A 19,124-nucleotide genomic window follows, 5' to 3' on the forward strand; every position below is an offset into this window, starting at 1 on the left:
TCTCCTGCGCAGGTAGATGTGAAAAAAGATCCTGAGGACCCTCCCCACGTAGGACAACCCAAGCTCGAGTCACCTCCCCAGTGTGCTGGACTCCAGGAGTGATGGAAGCCCAGCCAGTGTCCAAGATCTGAGGTGGTGCCATTTGCCAGTAGCTGAAACCACAAAGTTCTGCTGAACTGAAAAGAGTCTTTAGCTGCCAGACACTTTGAACTGCCATGCAGGAGTCCTCCAGATGTCCTCCCTCTTACCCCAACGACTGAGGCCCAGGAACACAGGATCTGCAACCAGGACAAAAGTCAGCTGGATGCTCTTCTAACTGAAGGTATTGTCTAAGGGGAATTTACCTATGTAGCTAGCTTCTCTCAGTAGCTGCATTCTAGAGTGGATTTCATCTTTCACAAGTGTAACAGCATGTGGGCTGTGACAGTGATTTTCTACAACAACTCTAACTTTGTGCAAGACTGTTTCTATATAAGAAGTGCTTCAGCTCCAAAGACAGTTTGAAATTGACTTTGCTGTCCTGGCTCTCTGCAGACTCTTTCAACTCATTGACTTTGATTCTTACTGTCCCTCATAGGGGATACATTTAAATATTTGCTGAAAAAGAGTTTTATCTAGACTACATTGGGAGATTTAAAATGTGCTCACATGCTCCGAGAACCTGTTAACCTTTTTCCTTCCATTAACATGTCCTGTTAATCAAACTCAGAATTCCACAAAGTACAAAGACGTAGAAATGCAAATACTGTCCTAGTTAGTGAAGTCACCTCAGGGTGTAGGACGTGTGTATGAAGCTTCGAGAGTGTCTACTTGCTCTGCCTGGATTCTGATAAAAGTATCAAGAAGTGTATTATTGTTGCACATTCCCCTTTTTAAAGAATGCTTATTTAAAAACTGACTTCAATAATAATTTTACTAGAAAACCTTGTGTGTCATTTGAATACTTGCATTTGTGGATTTCGATGCTACAGCTCTGCAGCTAACATTTACCCCTCTTGAGATAAGTCTGGCTGCTCAGTCACACTATCTAAGCCAAGAGGCCAAGACTGGTGTAGTCTCCCACATGGTTACTGCATCAAATCCTGCCCAACAGGCAACTTCTACAATGTTTGTAAACATCTGCACCCATCATGGGCCAGTAAAAGTACAGAGAAAGCCACTCTCTGGTCTTCTTGCAGCTCAAGTGACCAGCCAGAGGTATCTCATGTGCTAGTTGTGGTAGCTTAAATCTCATACCTCCTGGGGTACTAGTCTGTGGTAGATTCTGTAGGCCCACTATAGACGAGTCCATCCTCCCAGTAGAGTATGCTTCCCTGGCTCTTGCCCTTCCAGATGGGAAGCTGGGTTGTCTCAGACCTTCTACAGATGACCACTTTCTCGGTCCTCTGCTGCAATCTGCCCTAGAGGGTCCATCTTCTGCAAGCAAAGTCAGCAGCTCAGGATGGTCTCTAGGATACAGATCTTCAAAGCAGGGAAGAATCTACTCAGCTCAATTTCACCAGTAGCTGGGTTTTTAGGAGTTGGTTTGTCCACCCACTCAAGTTTCCACTGGGGGTGGGGTCACTGGGGTGACCTGGGACTGTCCCCTCAGGGAGGTCCTAGTCTTTAGAGCAGGTTTGGTTTTGAGACCCGTCTTTCCAGAGACTCTGGATTTCTCCTTGGTTTCTTTCTAAAAAGAGAAAGAAACCAAGGAGAACCTGGTTGGCCTGTCTGCTGATTTGAGGGACTGGATTCCTCCCAGACCTCAAACTCAGAGTCCCCTAGGGTTGCCTCTGGCCAATCTCGTCCGCTCCCGTTTCTTTTTGCTGGGAGGCCTCGGGGTACTGGCGCCTACTCCAATAGTTTTCAAGTCATTACCCAAGGGAACCTTCCCAGGTACTTTTAGTTTGCACACGAACAGGAATTTGTATAGTCATGTTATTGCACTGGATGAGGCCTGGCAAAATAGTAACAGTTAAGCAAGATTGTATGCAGTACCCTGTGGGAGACTGCACCAGTCTTGTCCACTTGGTAATAGCTAACCCAACCTTTGGTACAAGCATGTACTACAGGTATAGTGACTGAGCAGCCAGGCTCATCTCAAGAGGGGTCAATGTGAGCTGTAGGGTTCTAACAGAATTTCAATGACAATTATCTAAATAAAGCCTTAGACTCAAGGTTAATTTGTCAGTTTGAATAAACCTGCATTAGAAGGGAGCAATATATATTGTATGTAAATATGTGCTCTGTAAAGCGCTTTGGATAAAGACTACATAAATAAATTAGATGTGAAAAATACTTCAAAAATACTTTTTCAATAAATCAGTAAATACCCATTTGGGATGGCACACAGACCTACACCCTGAGGGGACTTAAATAACTAGGACACTGGACATTGATTTATCACTGGCACATTTACAGCAGTACCGAGTTTGGTGTCAAAAGGAAAAGAAGAGGGGAATAAAACAATGGTTAACAAATATTCTTAAGCAGGTAAGAACTTTTGAACCGTAAAGCTAACCCTTTCCCAGCTACACACGTTATAGAATGTGTGACTTTTGTTGGGGGATAGTTAAAGCACAGTCAGAGGATAGAAGAGTCTTTCAGGGAGCCAGGACAGCCAATGTTTATTGAACAAAAGGCTAGGTGGGCTGAAGCACTTCTTGCAGGTAGTTAAAAAGTCTTGCAATGTTTTAGAAATCTTTATAGAAAATGAAATCACTGTAGGGCCACAAGCTGGGAGGCTTGTGAGGGGCAAAGATGCAAGCAACTCTGCAAAAGCAACCAAAGCAAGTCTCAACTGAGAGCTAGCAGGGCTACACAACAAGAGGTAAGCAACCCCTTAGTTGTACAGTAACTTTGGTTCCAGCTGGCTTCTGTTCCTGTGTAGGTCTTCAGACCCTGTCCCTCAGTCGTAGGGACAAGGACGTCTGGGGACTCCTGCACTACGAATTGAAGGTTGGCGGCAGCAATGGGCAAACTTCAGATCAGCAGCACTTCGCAGTTTCAGCTTCTCGCAAATAGCACCACTGTGGTTCTCGGATACCTAAATGGACTTTCCTCGCATCTGAGGTCAGGCACTCTGTTGAGATAGATCAGGCTTTGTCAGTCTTGCTTCATTGGAGTCTGGAGTATCTTCCTGGAGCTCCAGTCCGACTTAAAGACCCCACTCGATTCTGGTGTTCCTCTCCCTGGCAATCGGTTCCTACAGCAGCAATGGAAGTACAGCCATGTTAGGACAGTTTTTCTGAAGTCCAACTAGGGCTTCAGAAAACCATTCAACTGAGGGAGTACAAGACACCACTCTTAATATAAGGCTGCACCACCCGAGTACATAGTGCATACAGAGCAGCCAGGATGGTCTTACGAGGGAGAGCGGGCTATAGAAGTCAGTAAACATGAAATTGTAATACAAATAGGCCAATGAAACACTATGTAAAATAAATGATGTATTTAGCTACAAGTAGGCCCTGATAAATCTAGGGGTTAAGAAAACACCATATGCGATCACAATATAAAAAGCACAACACTATACTTGAAGTTACACAGACCAAAGTATAGACCTTATTTGGAACCCCTGACAGTAGTTCTAGCGAAGTCAAAACCTTTTCATACACATTCAGTATAGGTCACACCTATTCTTGGGGAGTAAAGAGCAATGGTTACTTTCACAATTACATTCAGTAATGCAAAGGCAGTAGACCCTACCAGTTATACACTAACTTCGTACAAATCACTCGGTCAACTGGACGATATACTTCGGTGAATAGTGGAACACTTATTCTAGGTGCAGTAAAAATATATATACTGCTGTGATAACGCAGTTATACTAGGTGAGTAAAACCCAAGGATGTAATATTCAATTACAGGTGCTACTGAGATCAGTGGAACACAGAGGTAAGCAGTAACTCATGTAACTTATTTTTGGATGGCACACAGCTAACACAAGGTAAATAAAACCCACATACTTTAACCTCACAATGAAAACCCAATGTTACACTTTAGTGAATGACTCAGTTATTCTAGGTAGGCAACAACCCGATAGACTTATTCTGGACAGGCTAGCAACAAGTCAGGGGAGGCAAGACCCAGTTGGAGGACACAGTTACCTTGCAGGAATAATCTGCTGAAACTAACTTTATTTTTGGGAAGAGGCACAACCTAATCACAGGAGAGTAATATACCTTCACATCTACTTTCTATTAGAATGGCAAAACAGTTGCTAAGGAAGAAAAGATGTTAACCATACTTTTAATAGTGCAGTACATAATAAGAACTTCTGCATCTGTTCACGCTTAGAATTATAGTTGCCAACTCTTTTACAAGTAACCAACTCTTTCACAACTTTTATAAACTTCTTTTCTAGGCAAAGGTCCCAATCCCTTGAAAGTCTTTCCCTTATTCTTGGAGCATGAGTGTTCTCAGTGGCGGTTGGGGGATCACTAGGACTAGTGACCAACAGGCAGCGTCAGGATAGGTTCTTCAGTAGCAAAAGAGTTCTTTATGAAAACTGGGCAAACAGGCGAGTACTTCTAGGGTTAGAAGAGGGTCCAGGGGCTTTGCAGAAGACACCCTAGCAGGATTCTAGCAGTGGGACTGGGTGCACAGGATGAGAGGCCTCCTCCCCATCACAGAAAGCAACCCACAGCCAATCAGAAATCCTAACACGCTTAAGTACATACCCAAGCCAACAGAACAGTACCTCAGCACTGAAGAATATTTTGCAGCAGAAGGACTTCAGGGTCTGCAGTCAAATACCCGGTCAGAGGATTCCTTGTCGTGGTGACTGTAAACAAGACCATAGAATGAACTTTGCAGCAGGGATCGATGAAGGCTCTAGGCAAAGTTTCCCTCGCGGCTGAATGTGGTTCTGCGGATTTGGCGCCTTTTCAAGGAGCACAGAAGACAAAATGGCGGTTGAATTCTCGTCATTACAAAGTTCCAGCATATTGTTAAGGGAACCTTTTCGCACTCTATTCGGGTCTCTGGAGATCCACCAGGATGCCCACGACATTTGAGCAAGATTCGGAAGACCGTGCACTGCACACTGGCTTAAGGTCCCAGGGTATTGGGGTATTGCAGCAACGCGTGGGATGGCTCAAAATGCAGGTAGTTTTAAGTCTAGTGGGTCTCACCAGGGTCGGGGTCGTCGTTTTCAGAGTCCTCATGTCGAATGGAAGGAAGGGCTACAGCAGGCTCCGGTTACACAGCAGGTTCTCCGGTCGCTGAGAATCATTTCAGCTGCTCTTCCATCATCGTCTTCGGTTTTGGTTCCAGTGGTAAATTTCGCTTCAGGTTCGCAGTATTTATCATGAACTACAGCACAACCTCTGCAATTTACAAGGGGCGGTCTGGTTGTCCAATCATGACAGCCCCCCCCACACTCCCCACTGGGATTTGTCCCCATTCAAGCAAGGCGCAAGACCAAGGGCTGGGGAGTTGGACTCCATCGCTTCCTGCCCAGACAGACTGAAGCCTTGGCTGGGAGTCCAAGGGACTCACGCCGAAGATAAAAATCACAAGAATTTCCCACCCTGGATGTCAGGGCAAGGAACAAGAAACAATAAAATAGTGAAAAAGAAGACAGGGCCATTTTGGTAAAATTAGCACCCTTAGGTGCCTTTGCTGCAGCTGTGAACACAGCCTGCAGTAAAGGTGCACCAAATTAAAAAAAGTTATCACGGCCACCAGCCATTGAAGGCAAGATTGTCCCTGTAACAGAAATGTTACGGTTTTAGCGTGAAAGGGGATACACTATCTCCCCAGCACTCCACATAAGGTGGGATGGGCTGGCTTCACAGAATAAAATGTTAAAGGGATCCAAAATATCCTTTCTACCCTTGGAAATTGTATTTCTCTCAAGGTTAGCAAAAGAAAGTTAAAGTGGGAGCCCCTAGGGCAACCCAGCAGCAACAGGCACTTATTGCCAATAAGTTGTTAAAGAGGCGAACTTTAAAAAAAGACACTATGGACAGTCCGAAAAAATGACACCCATTATAAAAAAAAAAAAAAAAAAAAAAAATTGTGAGTTTGGAAAAGGGTTTCCACCATTAAGGAAAAATATCCCACTGGTAAAGCAAAGTGTTCTTGTGTTGTCCCAGGTCAGCAAGATTTACCAGTTCTGTGAAAGTCTTACCTAACAAGCCATCTCTGAGAAGATCTCCAGATGAGTTAGTCTTGGGGGTCAATTGGTCCCACCAACCCAAGGGGTTGTAAGAGTGTGTGCTGGGTCAATCAAGAGTAAAATGTAAGTACATTCAATTCAATTTCAAAACTATTGGAAACAGTAGTTATCCAAGAAAAGGTATTTAAATCTTAACAGAAATCCAAAGGATTTCTCTGCAACACTCCACTGAAGGTGCTGTGTGTCACAATGTAAAAAGATGAAAATGAGTAGCAATAAAGGATTAAGACTAACTCTACAGGGAGAAATTAAGGAAGAATGAAATTTAACTAGAGAGGAGAGCACAACTTTGTTGTGAATAGAATATCAGTGCACTGAACTCCAAATCCCAACTAGGAATAACCTATATTACTAGAAGAATTGTAATTAACCTTGAGAAAATGAAAGATAAAGCAAGTCCGACTTTACAACTAAAACGAGAAGGGCAAGGAGTTTGGCGTCTAGTTACAAACTGGTTCAAATAAATATCACCTTGTTTTAAAAACTGCACGAGGAACCAGTATCCACTACAAGGGTCTCCTGAATTCTTCCTCTGTGCTATTTGAGGAGGTAACCAGCTCTATACCTACTGAAGAGCAAAGAAGCAAGATCATGGTTGCAATTAATCCAATTGCCCTATCCAGTAGGAGTAAAGTACACAGCAGGAACTGAGAACAAGTATGTACTGGGGAGGCGGATTGGGTCTGTGGGGCTAGCGCCTACACAGTACTTTTTGTTGGGCCCAGACAGGTATTAATTTTTTGACAACTGATAATTAAAATGATGGAACAAGGCTGCCAACAGCGCTCAAGCATGCACAGCAGGTTTAGCTACACCTTGCCATACCTTTTTTGGCTCCTTCTCTTCCTCCTTGTCAGAAGCCTTTTTTTCATTCTCTACTGGTCGAGCTTCTTCAAGGGCCCGCTTGGCCTTCTGTCTTTCCTCCTCTTCCTCAATTTCCAGGATCTTCATGTCATGATCTGTTCCTCCTTCCATCTTTATCACAGCTGTAATAAGCAAACCAAGACATGCAAGACATTAAAACTACAGAACTATAGTCTAGATTACATGCTGGTGCTATAGATTAAGGAATGCAAAGTACAAATGATAGTGCCTTGAAAATTAGCTTCAGACAGATTAACGCGATTAGTTCACAAGTAAAAAAAACAGCACTAGTTTGAATAGCCTTTTAGTCAAATGTTGGCCATAGTTTAGTTTCTGGATGTGGTTCAGCTGGCCCAGCTCTGCAAATACACATCAAAACCTACTAACTGACATTTAACTTTCCCTATATGCCGGTGTTAGGAAATATTTCTCTTTACTGCACCTTTCCTTCCATTTTTATGGACCCCCCAAACTCTGCTTTTATTTTTGCGCCCGACCTGTACTTTTTACAGTGCAGCGAAGCAGTAAGCTTCACTATACCATCTTTTGCTCATCTGTTACAGTAAAACAGACTTTGTCCTTCAGGCTGTCACTACTGGGAAACATTGTTTCCCTTAGTCTTTTAGTACCCGTTAGGGGAGTTTTCCTAAAGTCCTACTGGCAGTAAGGCTTTAGTAAGCTATTCCAGTGGTTTGTAGATCCATCAGTTTGCTCTGCCACACTACCAAGGTACTGAGCTGGTACAGTCAGTCTTCTCTTAATAGGAAGATGTGAGCTGTAGGTAAGTACTCTGAATCTTAGCTAGACAGGCACAGCAAAGAAGCACTTCCACATAATTCTATTAAAGATACATCAGATGTACACCAGAATCACTTTAAATACTTCAGACTTTCACTTGTGTTAGTATGCGGTTACATTTGTAACCATTTTAGAAAGGTAAGAGACAAGGTTATCATATTATCAGTAATTGCCCACTCAGTCGGTTTTCAACAGGTCATATGGTAAGTCACTTAATGGGAGGAAAATAAGTGGTTAGTGCAACATGAGCTTAGTTCAAGGTTCCAGAGATGGTTTCTCCCGCCTAAGTCCACAAACGCAACCATAGCTAAAGGCAGTTCGGCGTGGGATTGAAGTCTTGACAAACAGCGAATAATGAAGAGTTGCGGTGGATTTCTCCAGTGTCTAAAGTTATTGAAGCAGCAAGTTAGCAACTAACAAGAGACCTAAAAACTGACTTGCGAAGGGGACAAAAGTAGAATCTTGGGTCACGGGTAAGAGGGGGTTGCCCTGGACACCTAAATGCTCTAAAGCAACTTCTTGGAATAAGGTAAGCAAATCCTTTCTCCCCCCCCCCACAGTACCTCTGCTTTGAAGAAAAAGTGTTTGTGTTGGCTCCTCCGCTGTGTGGTAGCTCTGGACCAGACCTCCAGATTCTTGGTCGGGTGACGAAAGGCAGGAAAATTGACTCGTCTCAGCAGCAGTCTTGGGGGAGTTCATGCAGCACAACTTTCAATAACATCTTGGTTCACTGCCGTTTTGGCGCTTTTCAGCATCACCAACAAAGGACACGGATCGCCGGGTTGATCTTCGCTTTCTACAGTCTCAAACTGATGAAGGGGTCTGGGCGAGTTGGTTTGGATCACAGAGTGTCCTTACGGGCTCAGCACACTTGGACGGATTCAGCCTTTCTACAACGGTTTCTTTCAATAACTCCCTCAGGGTCAGTCGTTTTTCAAAGAATCGAGCAGGAGGTAGCTCGAGGTGGGGCCTCCCTCTGGAACAGCCTCTGTCACTCTAAAACTGGAGGATAACCATCTCTGGAAGCGCATCAAAATCTTCCCTCTTTTCTTCTGCCTTCGCTCCTCCTCTCCCCGGCTGATCTGTACTCTTGGCACCGTGCACCTGGCCACTGTCCTCCGGGGACAGGTACCTGCTCACCCTGCCACCCTCTACACTGCCTCCGGGTCACCCCTTGCACTGGGTCTGTATCCATTCAGCCCCCACCCCCTTTTTTTCTTCCTGCACTTACCAGACTTGACCTGTCTGCTGCCTTAAACCTAGCACTTGCAAATTGCTGGCTGCACTACCACTGTTTGTTGCCTTTATTATGTATTTATTGATATTTATCTGTTTCTCCTCTGCTTCGCACTTTCCACACACACCCCCCCCCCTCTCCAATACACTAGCGCGTTCTCAATGTCGACGGGCCTAGTAAGAACGTAATTTTGTTCTCCCCTGTTCCCTCCCTTGCCGCGCTCTGAAGCACTTGTGTACGAGCGGGGATTCATATTTTATTTCTATGTACTCAAAATGGGCAGCCGGTCTCCTGGTATTGGGGGTTCTGCAGCTCTGAAGCTCCACGACCTTGGGAGATGGCTGGTTTCAAATGTTGTCTTGGGACTGTTCCCACCAGCCAAAGGGGAGGAGTCGCCCTCTTCGGAGCTTCATAGTAGCATAGGAAAAAGGGTCACAACAGCAGTGGTCACCTCACTGTCATACAAAAGGTCTGCAGCCGTCTCTGGCCGTCTTAGTCAGTCACTTCTGTTTCCGATCATAAGCCTCATCCTTTATACAGTTCCAACACAATCCTCTGTAATCTCTGCATTTCACAGAAAGAGGCGTTTGGCTGTCCAGTCAGGACAGCCAGACCCATGTGGGAGCTGGTTCTATTCAGGCACGCTGGCAGACAAAGGACAGGGAAGGGGTCCAGGGAGTGGAAGACTCCTCCCCCACTTCCTGCCTGCCCAGACACTGGAGCCTAGGCAGGTATACATACAGGTTCCCATCAAGGGAAAAACACACGGACATCCCTGAATGGGAGAAGGGATAACAAACAACCATGCTGGTAACAGCGAAAAAAAGAAGGCCCCAAGTTGGTACTTGGGTGACCATATTGCGCACTACCGAGGCTATTGACAGAAAAAATACACAATCGTTGGTAGAACATGTCCACTGCCACCAGCCATAACTAGGCAATTGTCTAAAAAGTCAAAGGAGCAGAGAAGGGAGATACTGGGTATCCATTTGGCACTCCACTGAAGTTAGTGTGTGCCAATCTCTAAGACTACAGAGCTTTGGGAGAGATCCCAAGTATCTCTCCTTCATTAAGAAATGTAGTTACTTGAGGATATAGAAAAACATTAAAAGGAGGTCCCTAAGGATACTCAGCAACACTGCCCATAAGGAGCGTTGTGCTGCAGTAGTAAAAACAGATGCCTTTTAAGAGCTACGGAGCAGACCGACTATTCTACATAATCTACCTGTACTATGGAGTACAAAAAGAGTGTTAGGGAGAATGCTCATAAATTTGGCAATTCCTCCAACCTGAGATCCCTCCAGCTCTTTTGCTAAACTTTGGGACTTCGAACTTTTTATTTCTATTTCTCTGTGTTTCTTTTCATTATGGGGTTTTAGACAACTCCAAAAGGCAGCATCTTTTCATTTGTGTCACACAGCACCCTCAGTGCAGTGGCACAGGGTAGCCTTTCAGGCTTTCCCAAGGTTTAAATTACTTTCTCTAGGAAACAGTATATCCTAGAGAAGGTAAGTGAAATTGACTTTACTACTCTTATAAATTCCTAGACCCAGCACACCCCATTTTACCATAGTGTGCTGTAGGGGTTTTAGTATTCCTCCCCCCCCAAATGTCTAGTTACTCATGTATTAGTCAAATGCTCCACTTTCCTCTAAGAAAGACTAGTGGCAGTGGTTTTACAACAAACTACCATGATTTTTTCCCCCGACCGTGAACACCAGTTGCTAAAATCGCAGGAGCCATGTTTTTCAAGATGGCGCCTTAAGCCTCTTTGTTTAAACAGGTCCCGGTCGTCTTTTTGCCATTTCTTTTTGGAAAGGTCCTTCTAGTGTGTGTCATACTAGGTTTGGTCCCTTTGTTCCTATGCCTTTGGCGGGCTTCAGGATTGAAGACTGCCTCTGGCGTCTGAGTGTCTGGGGTGGGCAGGAAGTGAGGGAGGTGCCCGAAGCTTCCTGTGCTTAGTCTCCTAGGAGACCCAAATGCACTGGCCTGATTAGCTGGCTGACTGTCTGCAAAGGACAGCCACCCTGCTGGGTGAGTGGCAGCTAGGCTGGAATGAAAGGGAGACAACTGGTTAAAAAGGCGAGTCTCTTGGCTTGGAACACAGCGAGATCTGCAGGAACAGAATTCTTCAGCTTCTATCTTTCTTCAATATAAGGTACTGTGAAAACGTGAAGGAGAAATTACCTCTCACCGCAAAAGTTTGTGGAACTTTGGCAACTTGCAGGCCTAGTCCCCTTATGACCATGCCTGCCTAACCTCTGGAATTTTTCTGGAGACTATGGAATTTTAAGCATTTCTCCGGGTCTCCGGAAAAGTCCCTTGAATCTCAGGAATTTTGAGTTTCTTCCCGGGTCCCGTCATATTTTCCACCTGATTGGCTACCGACAGCCAATCGGGTGGAGAAGTGGGCGGGACCCAGAAACTGCATGAAATGTTCATGCCCACATCAGTAAGCAAAATGAAGGCGCGCCGCAGCAGGAATAATGCTGCTTTCAATCCATGTCATTGGATTGAAAGCAGCATTATTTCTGCTGCGGCGCCGCCTTCATTCTGCTTACTATAGCATTGAAAATCATGCAATCCTATAGTAAGCAAACTGAAGGCGCCGCCGCTGCAATAATAGTGCTTTCCATCCAATGACATGGATTGAAAGCCCTAATATTTTGGCGGCGGCGCCGCCGCCACCTTCATTTTGCTTACTATAGCATTGAATTAATTATTTTCAATACTATATTAAGCAAACTGAAGGCTACAACAACCGAGTTTACCTTTTTAACAGGTGGGCGGGGTGTGGGCGGAGCCGTGTGGCTGTGGGCGGGGCTTAAATCTCAGGAATTTTGATTTTCAAATGTAGGCAGGTATGCTTGTGACCCAACATACGAAACTTTCTTCCGTTAACTACTTCTAAGAACCGTGGCAAAGCCTTTTCCGTTTTAAATACCAGAACAGTTTTTACTTATAAGACACTAGCCCATTGACTTTGGCCTACCTATTACATTGAATCAACTCCTTTGGTGAACTCAAATTATGTAATTGTAATATTAGTTTATCAACTTATGCTGTTTTGCTCCTACTTAAATCCTATTTGCCTCCGACTTCAAGGGAGCTCAGCTTCTTCAGTATAGAGTATAATTTTTTGAGATATTGGTTGCCCCATTTAATGAATGCTTTATAAATAAATGAGGTTTTTTTTACCAAGGAACCTTCAGTATAAGTGTCTATCTGAATACTTGTCATTGTAGTCCTTTGTGTAACACCCTTACAATGGTACATTCCCCTTGAGATGAGCCTCACTGCTCAGCTCGCTACCAACACCTGTGGGGTACAGCCTTATACCAAAGGTTGGTTTTGTTTACACCGGAGTTGTGTGCGGTGGTCCCAGAGGATACTGCATACAAACTTTGCCTAATAATCATGTTACACCTCCATAAAGGGGAGGTAAATAAAAGAAAAGCAAATCTACCTTGATGTCAGACATTACTAATAAGTCTAAAATTAGATACCAACAAACTACATAAGCATCTTTTCTAAATATTAAAGCATCATTTATCATTTTAAGAACACTCCTGATCTTCAGTTCCAATTGAAAAGTTCAACAGCCCGGAGCAAAGTCCCGGAATAGAGCGTTCAATTGATGACATATGCCCATCTCAATAGTCACAGCCATTCTAGGTTAATTTCAGTGCATACAGAAAGTTAACGACAGCAATTCTCAATGAGATGAATATACTAACAAAAATTAGGCACCATAATATACCAGGTGTAATGTCCTTAAACTCTTGCAGACAATTTTTAAGGTATGAAATGTGAAATGGTTTTAACGTTTCGCAATTGACTAATGGGTCTCTTTTTGATTGACAATCCTGCTAAATCTACAGACAGTCTGATTTGGCAATAGCACCACATCTTGCTTGAACATCTTTAGTAAGCCATATGTTAAATCTCAAACACAGGAAATCTAGTTTGTGCGAAGAAGAATCATACAAGGCTACTATAGCGTACCTTTTTATCTTGAAAGGGATTATTTTTTAAATCCTGATAATCTTGACATCTCTTGGCCTCACCAAATCATATTGAAACAACTTCAGCTGGACTCACAGGATTCTCTACCAATAATTCTATTGGTAGAATTACCAATAGATCAGCTTGCGCTAAAGCATTAGGGACAGTATTCTTCCATGGAAACGTGTGTTGATGTAAACATACCAGAGGATAAGGAGCTTAAAAGCTAATTTGAAATAGGAGCCATCAAGCATTTTCTAAAGAGTGCAATGAGTTGCCACAGATACTTTGCATATAGGGATTTAAGTCCCACTGCATATCTTATCCACACTACAGGAATGCATTGGTGAAGATGTAAAATTCGGCACCAATATTTAGTTTCAAGTCTCTGCACACCCCTTCAGATAAGATGGGCTTTTCACACCCACTTGGAGGATCCTTGTTTTCTCACCAGGAACCGAAAACATGGAATGACCTACCAAAGCATATACGGCACACAAGAAACCACCTAGCATTCAGGAAACTGCTAAAATCTTGGCTCTTCACAGCGTAACTATAAGACGGCCCTCAAGAACACCCACACCGCTTATAGACGAAGAGACCGACCTCGGCCCCCACCGAACCACCAAACTCGATCAGAATGCACCCCGTGACAGTCCATAAGAGATGGTCACTAGAGGAGGACACTACATACCTAAAACATTCAGACCAAGACGAAACCGCTCAGTCGACTCACCCACTGCATCATGGCACGTCAGACACCAAAAGTTCAAGCAGACACTCACTTAGATGGTAGGGTATGAGGAGACCACTTCTCCTGCTCCAACATCCAAGGGAAGAATAGACACTCCAACCTCACTATACACAGTTCAATAATATACTACAGTAGACATAGCTCATTAGAACACAACAGGGATTGAATCGCACAAAAACCAAACCTTTGTTGGGTGTGAGACTCTTGCCTCGCGAGATTCGATTCTAGCTGTGTTTTAGGACTGCACTGAATTATTCAATTGTTTCTGAAATCCAGCGAAGTTAGTTACTATACTCAGTTGGGCGTGGGCCTCTCCCCCACTATGCGGGTCTCTCAAGTCTAGCCGTTCCTGCACCAGGCAGGATTCCCAAAAGCCAGGCTTTCAGCCATACTGCGATTAGCTGCAAAACATTTAACCCACCAACCAAAAAAAGAAAAAAAAAAAAAAAAAAAAAACCCTTCTACATACTTATCACACTCAAACACAACCACCACTCACACCACTACAACAGCACATGAGGACTGACATCGCCCGATACTAGCACCATGTCAGGTGCCTGGGAGAATAGACCTATTACCGGTTACCTGTTTGGTGCTTGAATGTACGTTCTGTGAGTTTATGTTTAATTTTGTGCCGTTACAATATTCGTTTCCTGGCGTGATTTGGGCCTTAACTATAGTGTTCAGAGTTCTGGTAGGAACCCAAGCCAAGATGGAGGGAAGGAACAGAAGGCCTGATTGACTGAAGGGAAAGGACTGAATCCAGCAGTTTAAATACCTTTAATTTGAGATTCCATGTAAGCAGGTCATGTTTTAGTTTGCTCCTGAAGTTTGTCCAGAGAAAATCATTTGGATTCTTGAAGAAAGTATAAGTCAAGATTCATTGAGATAAAATCTTTAAGATAAGGACACGTTTATTTCTGCTCTTCAACCAATAAGCCAAATACTGCTTGTTCATCGTGTACTGAACTGTTAATTATTACTATATTTTTTCCCTTGGAATACTCCTGGGGAGCATGACTAGCTTCGAAGGGGTTAATGGTTTTTTATCCGACTGGTTGTGCGCAAGTATGCGTGTGTTTGAGGCTGAGATTTCATTCTGATGTATTTTTACTGTCTATTTGCTTACCTTGGCAGGCACTTCTTCCTGCGCTGCTTCGGTGACTAGAAGAGGACCAGCAGCTGCGGCACGTCCAGCTGATCTCTAAAGTGGCGTAGAGTTTTGGGTCGCATACTTCACTGCTATGTCGATCTTCATGAGGCATGGTTGGGAGGTTCCATCCGGATTCCCATTCCTCTTAAAGGTAAGCGTTGCGCCTTTCTTTTTCCGGTGTGTTTTTCCAATCTGTTTTTCGGTCCCCGTAAGTGTGGAGACTGCGCTTGTATCAGACTGAGCGCGTGTCATTTTCCTGAAGTGAACATCCTTTTCTAAAGCATTTTCGTGCGCGGCGACAACTTCTAATAGCTGCCGTAACTTTCACGGCTACCAGGATAAAGGCACAGTGTGCTAAATGACTAAAGCAGCTACTGTAATGTCTAGCTGCTACAAAGAGCATACCATTTCTTAGAGGCACAGTGTGTATGGAAATAGTTCACACTTAATGGAACATCTCTTCAATACAAGTCAAGTTTATTCTTCCCCAGTTATACTGGGAAGGGAGAACATTGTTTCTTTATTGACAATATGTGCAAAGAGAAGAACAAGTTACTTACCAACTAACTTTCTCTTGATTGGATGTTCTTCCCACGTATTCCTCATCCTATGATAGACTCCCATAGCAGTGATACATTTGGAGGTACTAGAAATTTTAGTTATGGACTGAATGAAGGACAGTTTTTGCTAATAGTCCTCCTTGATATGAAGTGGAATCCAAGCAATAGTGCTTCAAAGGTGTGCATGGACGACCTGGTGGCCGCAGCACAAATATCCTGCACCGGGACACCCCTCTAAAGAGCCGTGGAAGTTGCCATACCTCTAGTTGAAGGAGCCCTTAATCCATCTAGAGACTCTTTTCCAGACAATTTATAGCATTCAGCGATTGCTAGACTTAGCCATCTGGACAGGGCTTGTTTAGATACTTTGTGTCCAATATACCCAACAAATAGTTGGTCACATTGTCTAAGATTTGCCAATCTGGAAATTTAGAAACAGAGCCCTTTTTGGGTCCAGTCTATGCAATCTTTCCTCTTCCTTACTAGTGTGAGGAGGATAAAAAGGTGGTAAGAATTTCTGTGACAGATGAAAATCAGACTATTTTAGGCAAGAAAGATAGTTTGACTTTTAGAATTACTTTGTCCTTATGGAAAATGGTGTGAGGAGGCTTACAAGACAGTGCCTGCAACTAACTCACCCTGCAGGCTGATGTTATAGCCACCAACAGAATTGCTTTAAGAGTGAGAAGTCTTAATGGGCAAGAATGTAAAGGCTCGAAAGGGGCAAACATGAGAAATTATAAGACTAGTTTCAAATCCCAGATGGCCACCTGAAAAAGGTGTCGGAGAGTATACATTGGTCAGCCCTTTCAAGAATTGAATGACTAAAGGCATTTTAAAATGGGACACCTCTTCCGAGGAACGCTTAAAGATAGCGCTGCCAAATATCCTTTTATAGTACCAACTTGGAGCCCCAAATTGGCTCAGTGTAACAAAACAAAGTACTGTTGGAGGATTACAAAGGAATGGATCCACATTCTTATCCCTGCACCAGTTACTGAACTTGTTCCAACAACACCGATACAGGGCTTTTGTTGCTGGCCTTCTAACCGAAAGCAAAATCTCCATTAGCCGTCATCCGGGAGGTCCCAATCCTTATATCTTAGCCTCTCAGAAACCATGCGTGAAGGCTGAGTGTCTTGACCTCTGGATGGAGAACCCGACCTTCCTCTTGCGAAAGAAGATCCTCCCTGTGTGGAAGACGTATTGGCTCTCTTGAAGGACATCCTGAGCTTTTTCCCATTCGTGGGAGACTGCTCTGCCTGCTCAGAGCGTCCGCCGCCGTGTTCAGCTCTCCAGCTAAGTGAACTGGACCCAGAGCTGCATTGCCTCTGCACAGTGGGAGTGATCCTACGCCTCCTCTTGTTGAGGTAGTACAAGGCCAATGTGTTGTCCGTCATTATCAGGACATTCTTTCCCTGTACAGAGGGCAGAAAAGCCTTCAGCGCTAATCTGATTGCCCTCAGCTCCAAGTGCAGTTTGGACTCAGATGGAGACCAACGACCGCTGATTGTCAAATCGTTGGTGTGGGCTCCCCACCCCGGAAGTGAGGCGTCTCACTACAGTTATCTCCGGCCATGGTTGTCAAAAGGTTCACCCTTGAGGAAGTCTCCTTGCAAGACCATAGGAGATCTTGAGTCACTTTGGTCGGGACTTTAAGATCTGACATCTCCCCTGAAAACTGGGACCATTTAGTCCCGACGGCCCGTTGAAGGGATCTCATCTTCAATCTGCCCTCTGGCACCAGAGAAATGCAGGATGCCATGAGGCCTAGCAAACTAAGAAAGTTGAATGCCGGTAGATGTTGGGCATTTTGAAACTTCATTACCATCTGCAGAATGTGTGGAGCTCTCCTCGGGAGGCGAGGCTTTCCCTGAGGAAGTGTCCAGGATTGCTCCGATGAATTGGAGTTTTTGGCTTGGAATCATTTGTGTTTTCTTGTAATTGAGGGAGAAGCCCAGACTGTAAGAAGTGGCAGGTAAAGGCCAGATGTTGCTGGGCTTGTTTGGGTGAACTTGCCCAGATTAGCCAATCGTCCAGATAAGGGCAGACATGAATCCCTTCTTCTGATACTCTGCCACCACCGCCATCAGTTTGGTGAAAACCATTGGGCGGAGGTCAGCCCAAATGGTAGAACCCGAAACTGATAATGAAACAACCTATTGCGAACATCAGGTACTTCCTGTGCTCGAGATGGATTGGCACATGAAAGTAAGCATCCTGAAGATCCAATCCTGAAGTTGAAGAGCCTGAAGGATTTGATAAAGGGTCAGCATCTTGAACTTGTCCTTCCTGAGGAATTTGTTCAAATTTCTTAAGTCGAAGGTGGGTCTCAATCCTCCGTCCTTCTTGGGGATGAGAAAATACGGGAGTACCAACCCTTGTTCCTCTCCGCTACAGGTACGTGTTCTATTGAACCTTTCTCAAGCAGGGTTAAAATCGCCTGCACAAGGAGCAGGTCTGGAATTTTTACAGAGTTGGCTCCCAGTGGATGATCTTGAGGTCTTTAATGAAAAAGGAAGGCAGTAACCATGGGTCACCATCTCTAGCGCCCAGGCATCTGACATAATGCGCCGCCATTCGTCCAGATACAGAGTAATGCTGCCTCCCACCAGGGTCTCATGGGCGAAGACCCCAAAGTGGCTTTGAAGCAGCTGCAGCAGTGGCTGAGGAGGTATCAGTCGCTGCTGTGGCAGATATAGCACCTCTCCCTCCCTTTTCCACAATAAAAGGATTTTCTGTTGGCCTCTGACTGGCCTGCCCCCTCCCTTTTCCAAAAGAGTAGAAGCGAAAAGGGCGACTCCTCCAGGAAGATGAGCCTGCGTAAAAGTGTTGTTGAGGCTGTCTTATAGCAGTGCTAAGTTATTTTGCTGCCGCTTGAGGTCTGCAGCGTCCGCCTTGCTGCCAAACAACCTCAAGCAGTCAAAGGACATATTAAGTAATCTAGATTGCACATCAGGTGGAAAGCCAGATTTCCTTAGCCATGCAAACCTGCGTAGGACTGTGCTAGATGCCAGGGACCTGCTTACACTACCCGCAGTGTTCAGTCCTGATTGAAGGCATTCCCCCATAGCCGTTACCATTTTTTTTTTTTATTTACTATTGCCAGGAAACCATCCCGTTCCTCACCTTCCGGGATGCGTTCAGCCGCTGACCACATGCAGTCCTGCAGGGTATATGTAAATCTTGCTAATGTCCAAGTGACAGTTGATTTAAGAGCCATGCTGCCTGAAGAAAAACACTTTGCGGGCCGAAGCATGTATCATCTCTGTCTGGGGGTATTTATGGGTAAGCCGATTGCCTAGTGGAGGTTGCAGCTTGAACCACTAGACTTCAGGGGAGGGATGTTTAGATAAATATTCTGGATCTGTTAAAGATGGTTATCTATTTTGGTACAAGTTTGTTTACTGCTGACATAGAATCAGGAGTATTCTAATTTACCATCACCCTTTTTTGCAGTGCCTTATGGAATGGAAGAACAGGATCTTTTAAAAGGACCTTCACTAAGGATGTCCGTCAAGTCATCCTGGTCGAAATCTGGTGAAGCTGCCTTCCAACCCATAAAATCAATGACCCTTCGCATAAGATTC

The 19,124-nt window shown here is 44.4% G+C and overlaps 1 protein-coding gene across 1 annotated transcript in view; it reads right to left on the bottom strand.

Moving 5' to 3' along the window:
• SRRT (serrate, RNA effector molecule) overlaps positions 1 to 19,124 on the bottom strand; it is a 413,786-nt gene that overhangs the window by 305,289 nt on the left and 89,373 nt on the right. Inside the window, exon 7 of the mRNA XM_069644249.1 lies at positions 6,989 to 7,149. Within this exon, the coding sequence (XP_069500350.1) occupies positions 6,989 to 7,149 (161 nt within the window). The remainder of the gene's footprint in view (positions 1 to 6,988; positions 7,150 to 19,124) is intronic.

The sequence above is a fragment of the Ambystoma mexicanum genome, chromosome 1p, assembly GCF_040938575.1.
Source record: "Ambystoma mexicanum isolate Mex_15411 chromosome 1p, UKY_AmexF1_1, whole genome shotgun sequence".
In the NCBI taxonomy this organism is placed as follows: domain Eukaryota; kingdom Metazoa; phylum Chordata; class Amphibia; order Caudata; family Ambystomatidae; genus Ambystoma; species Ambystoma mexicanum.